This window comes from Pavona decussata, unplaced genomic scaffold (genome assembly GCF_977016875.1).
Source record: "Pavona decussata unplaced genomic scaffold, jaPavDecu1.1 SCAFFOLD_92, whole genome shotgun sequence".
Classification (NCBI taxonomy): Eukaryota; Metazoa; Cnidaria; class Anthozoa; order Scleractinia; family Agariciidae; genus Pavona; species Pavona decussata.
Window position 1 is genome coordinate 2226799 of NW_028145509.1, and position 5677 is coordinate 2232475.

The 5677-nt window shown below is 35.2% G+C and overlaps 1 protein-coding gene across 1 annotated transcript; it reads left to right on the forward strand.

Annotated features, from left to right (window-relative positions):
- Positions 1-405: 405 nt before the first annotated feature.
- On the forward strand, positions 406-5360 carry LOC146473837 (adipocyte enhancer-binding protein 1-like). The gene is made up of 6 exons (XM_085117676.1): positions 406-415; positions 479-607; positions 1099-1227; positions 2078-2200; positions 3886-4217; positions 5217-5360. The coding sequence occupies exons 1-6, from the start codon at positions 406-408 to the stop codon at positions 5358-5360; spliced, it is 867 nt and encodes a 288-aa protein (XP_084973802.1).
- The last annotated feature ends 317 nt before the right edge of the window (positions 5361-5677 follow it).

Genomic DNA, 5677 nt, shown 5'->3' on the forward strand with positions numbered 1-5677 from the left:
AGTTTTAATTCGGAAATTTATAGCATATGTGAGGAATACAACGCCTTAAGAGACATTGCTTTTGCGCAGATATCAACGAATGTTCAAGTAGCGCAACCAACAACTGCCACCAGAAAGCAGACTGTCATAATACTAATGGTTCATTTCGCTGCACATGCCCAAGTGGTTTCACTGGGGACGGTATCATCAACTGCGACGGTATGATAATGAAAGTATAAATAAAGCGTTTATTTTAAGTTCATGTGTTCATATGTGTTGAATAATTTTTGTATTATACCAATGAATAAATTCTACAACTATTTGCAAGAGACACATTAAATAAGTACGCCCCCACCCACCCCCAACCCTCCGCCTAATTCCCACCCGTTTTACATAAAGGTTAATGCCTAATTAATACTAAACGCGATGTTAGACTGTACAATATATAATTTTTAATCCAGAAAGCTACAAAGGTTTAACAATCATTTCTTTTGGATAGACATCAATGAATGTTCAAGTAGCGCATCTAACAACTGCCACCAGAAAGCAGACTGTCAGAACAATGATGGTTCATTCCGCTGCACGTGTCCTAGTGGTTTCACTGGGGATGGCATCAGCAACTGCGACGGTATGATAATGAAGTATAACGCATTCATATTAAGTTCATAAGTGGTGAATTTTTCTTAAATTATACGGAAGAATAAATTCTACAACCATTTGGAAGAGACATGTATAAGGCATACCCCCTCCCCCACTCTCTTAAATTATCAATTCAATTCAATTTTATTTTATCTTCACATGTACAACGAGACTCAATACAATACATTAAAAAAAAATAAAATAAAATAAAAAAAATAAACATTTATATTACAAAGGAGGATTAAAAGAATTGAGATAAATTTGTTTGGTTTAGTGTGAGCAGTGTCCAAAGGAGCATGCTGCTTTCGAGTTGGGCACTGCTTACGATGGAAGAGAAAATTATTTTTCCGTTTTACCTAAAAGTAAATTGTGTACGTAATATAAAACGTAATGCTAGACAGTACAATAGTTTTTAACCCAGAAAGCTACATTATATGTGAGTAGCAGAAAAAAAGGTTAAGTATCATGTATTTTTCGCAGACGTCAATGAATGTCCAAATAGCGCATCCAACAACTGCCACCAGAAAGCAGACTGTCATAACAACGATGGTTCATTTCGCTGCACATGTCAAAGTGGTTTCACTGGGGACGGTATCAGCAACTGCAACGGTATGATGCTGAAGTATAATGCCTTCAATTGAGCATCTTATTGTAGTATAGGGATGGGATATTGGCACTATTTTTCCCTGATATACCCTTCTCAGCTGCCTAAATTCTAAATTTGACGTTCAAAGCAAATTGGGTTCTGATCTGGTGAATTAATCTCTACTACACGTTTTATCCGTGTTAGTAAGGTGGACGGAGATATAAAAAGGACTTGCTTAGCCACCGAGTGTCGCATAGATGTGCACTGTGATAAAAAGATTCCTAAGAGTCCTGTTTCAAAACAGTTGAAATAATTTGTTCAAATAGGTCCATGCAAAGGCTTTCTCATCTCATCTTGGCACATCATGAGTACTGAAACTATATCAAACCGACTTTTACTCGCAAGAATGTAAATAATGTTTTGTTATGCTTACTAGTTTTATTTAATACGTATGAAAAGCACGGAGGTTTGCATCAAAAGAAAGTAAGCTGCAGCCTCGCGTCAACTCAAAGCCCAGGAAATTAAGTACACAATTTAATTTTAAAGTAATTTATTGATGATAACAGAGTTCAAATAAGAGAAAGTGGTAAATTATAAATATTAAGAAATAAACTCACACTGTTCTAAAATTGAAATTGCGAGTATAGTCAAGCAGTAAGATGTTTTCTAATTCTTCCTCCGTTTCCAACGCCTCGTTGATTATACAGTGTACTGATTGATACTAGCCTGCCAATTTACATTTATCAACGTCGTGTAATTTATGGACAGATTGTAAAGTACAGTATACTGCGTATGTTGCGAGGACCCCTTCAAAAGATGCTCAAAACGTAAATACTTTAACTTCTTGCCATTTGATTTTGTTGCATGTCATAGATGTAGACGAGTGTGTTGCAAACACTCACAACTGTCACTCTGATGCAGCTTGCACCGACACTGAGGGCAGTTTCCAGTGTGTCTGTAAAAGGGGTTTCACCGGTAATGGAATAAGTTGTACATGTAAGTAGGCGCCGAGCTAATAGGATTCTTTTATTTTAAAAGGTGGGTCTAATTTAATGCTGCAGCTTCTTTTCATTTCAGTTGCACCTGCTAAAATGAAATTGCAGATGTGAAAATTGCTGAGCTATTCGGTAAAATTATTTTTTAAGGGATAAAGGTCTAGCTAATTTTAAAGTACAGCTCCACGACTGAGCGTTTAATTTCGGTTTCATCGACGAAACTGAAATTGCAGGGTGTGTAAACGGACTTAAACTGCACCGCTACAATTACTACTACTTTAGGTGTTCTTACCATTCATGCAAGTGATGGTTTATGTAAAAGATAAAAAAAATAATGTAAAAGAAGTGCGAGTGTTTCATCAGGGATTCGTTAAGCGAGATACAGATGAATTTTGAGCCGGTATACGAAGCATGAGTTTTTTATACGGCTTCTCAAACGTGAATGTAATAGTATTATATTTTGTCGTATTTCGCTTTAGTACAATTTTTTTGTAACAATTTTTTTAGAAGACAATGCTTACAATACTTATCAAGATACAGTACTACACTAATACAATACAAACAATATTAACAATAGTTACATTACTTACTAACAATAACATACTTATGCTATTACAATATAAGGTTCAAACGACACTTTATGAAGCAGCCGAAAGATCTTTTTCAAGTGATCATGTGATAAATTAAAAGATTGTCTCAGATGTTGAGAACTTTTTGGAAACTGGGCTTTTCTACTGTTGATTCATGCATTATAATCCTTGGATTTCTTAATGTAATACATCAAAGTCTATATTTTCAATCGTCAAACATAGGGAAATTTCCGAAGGAACACAGATGTCTGTTTTTAGATGTGATGGCACGGAGTGACGAAGTCCTGCCCAAATAAAAAAAAAAATAGTCTCGCTGATTTTGCTTGAAACAATCTTAAACGAATTTGTGGTATCTTTATCGAATAAAAGATCATTAACATAAATAATACCGTTTTCAAAAAACTTTTTCATAAAAGATGGGCCTGTTATTAATACGTATCTCTTTGTTGTTCCACAATAAAAATTGCCACTCTTTTCCAGAATCAAAACCATCTCGAAATTCGGACCACCACTGAAGAAATTCGAATACAACAAAGAAGGAATAGAATGATCCTTAATGTCTTAATTATAGTAAAATAAATAGAGACCTCTGAAACACTGCAATGAAACGCGTACATAGCTTTTCCAAGCACTATCATTCTTTCCAAAGATTCTTTTCAACCAGGCTAGCCGTAAAGATTTAATCATACTTTCAACGTCAATCATTTTTAATCAACCGTTTCCATATTCATTTATCGTCGGCAGTCTTGTTACTTTATCAGTTCTTTTCCATAGAAATTTAAATAACAATCGGTTTAACTCTTGGATGATTCTCTTGGGTACAGGGAGAAGTGACAAAATATTTAAAAAAATTAGGAATAAGTAAAGACTGGATAATTGTCACTTTCCCTTAAAGAGAAAGCCCTCTTGAAGACTAAATATTTATAGGCTTTTTAACACTATCTAACCTTTCAATAAAGTTTTTTCGTGAAGCAATTTAATGTCATATACGCTAGTACAAAGTACAAAGTTTTATTCTCCCAAGCCTTGTAGCCTAGCTCGAATCTTAATATATCAAAATTGCCAAATTGAGAGCGGAAAACCTTTATTTCTACAGCGTTGGCTGCCGTTTGCTTCAGTAATGCTGTTGGTGTTGCTGACAGAAACATAATCGATAACAATCAGATGACGTCATCTACGAACTCCTATGGCTTAAACCCCTATAATGGTCGACTGAACGTACCCAGGACAGGCTGGTGTGCACAAAGCAGTAGCGGGAATCAGGATTGGCTTAAAGTTGATCTGGGGAGGACATTTAAAATATGTGGAGTTGCTACCCAGGGCCGTGATCACAGTCTTTACGATGAGTATGTGAAAAAGTTCAAACTGGCCTTCTCGTCCGATGGAGGAGGCTGGACATATTATAGAGGCTCAAATCCTGCGATAATGGTGAGACGTTACCCTTATACCTAAGCTAAAGATAGTTTTTGAATAGGCTTGTTAACAACATTCCCTGATTTACGGAACTCTTCGAGGAGCAAGTACAAATCGATAACGTTGGAGTAATTATAAATGGTAAATGTATTTATGCATCCTAATTATGGATCCACAATGAACCAGTACAGTCCCTTCTTTATGCAAAATTAGACTGCCTTTCGAAAGGGGTGGAGAGAAAATATTGCCCAGTCCAAACGTCCAGGTCTCCATTGCTCCGTTACCTATTTTAAGACAAAATGCGCATGTTTTGAATTACAAGTTCCGCTCAAAGTCAAGATATTTTCCCCCTTTGCGTAAAATATCCATTCTGTGCTCCATTGTCACACTACAGATTCAAAAAAGGTAAAAAAAAAAAAAAAAAAAAGTTAAGCCTATCTTGACATGTTGAATACAAACTAGGGGTCTCGCAAAAAAGATATTGATTTCATCTTAATAATCACTGATATTTTCGAGTTGAGCACCGAATAAACGTGCACATAAATTTCTTGTATACGTCCAATATAAGTAGAAAGTCTTGATTTCATATTCGTTAAATCCGAGTTGCCTGAATATGACGAAAACAAATCTACCACAGGAAAATGTTACGTTTTTGCCTGTTTTCCAGCAAACGTTTTGGCACTGATAGAGAGAAGTTCACAATTCCGGCACGAAGCTCCCGACATTAATAAGCCTATATGATTTTTTCGTCTTAGTTGAAACGTCCCGCCCCCGATTTAACGCTCGGTTGTTGTTGTTTTTAAGATTTTAATATGTTCGCAAATTATTTTATGGCCTATATGACAGGTGCATTACAAATTCAACATGTGAAATTTGAAATAAACAGGGAAAGAAAGAAAGAAAGAAAGAAAGAAAGAAAGAAAGAAAGAAAGAAAGAAAGAAAAGTTTTTCATATGACTGTCATTTGCAATTAACAAACACACATCCTTTCTCTTTCTTGTTTTCTTTTGAAAGTATTTTGTCAGGCACGGTGGCAGAAACACAGTTGACAACCACAGTTTGCCAGTCCCTGTGTCTGCAAGATACATTCGCTTTCATCCCGTGACGCAGCGTTCGTGGAACTGCCTTAGAGTGGAAGTGTACGGCACGCCCATTTAGTTTTAGACGATCTCTATCATATATTTTAACATTGGTAAACAAATTAAATTGAATTGATTGATTTATTTGGTTATTTTACGAGATCATTGAGTATCGCTTCACTTAAAAATAAATAAGGAAATACAAATTTAAAATAATAATGGTAGGAGAAGGACTAGTGCTTCTCAAAAACAGCATTTTGTTAATATCAAGTAAAACGGTACACCCCATGTACAAAGTCAAACAATTAAAAAACAATCACAGTTTTTCTTTTCTAGTTCTTTTTTTATTTATTTATTTATTTTTTTATTTATTTAGTTATTCATTCATTTGTTCAT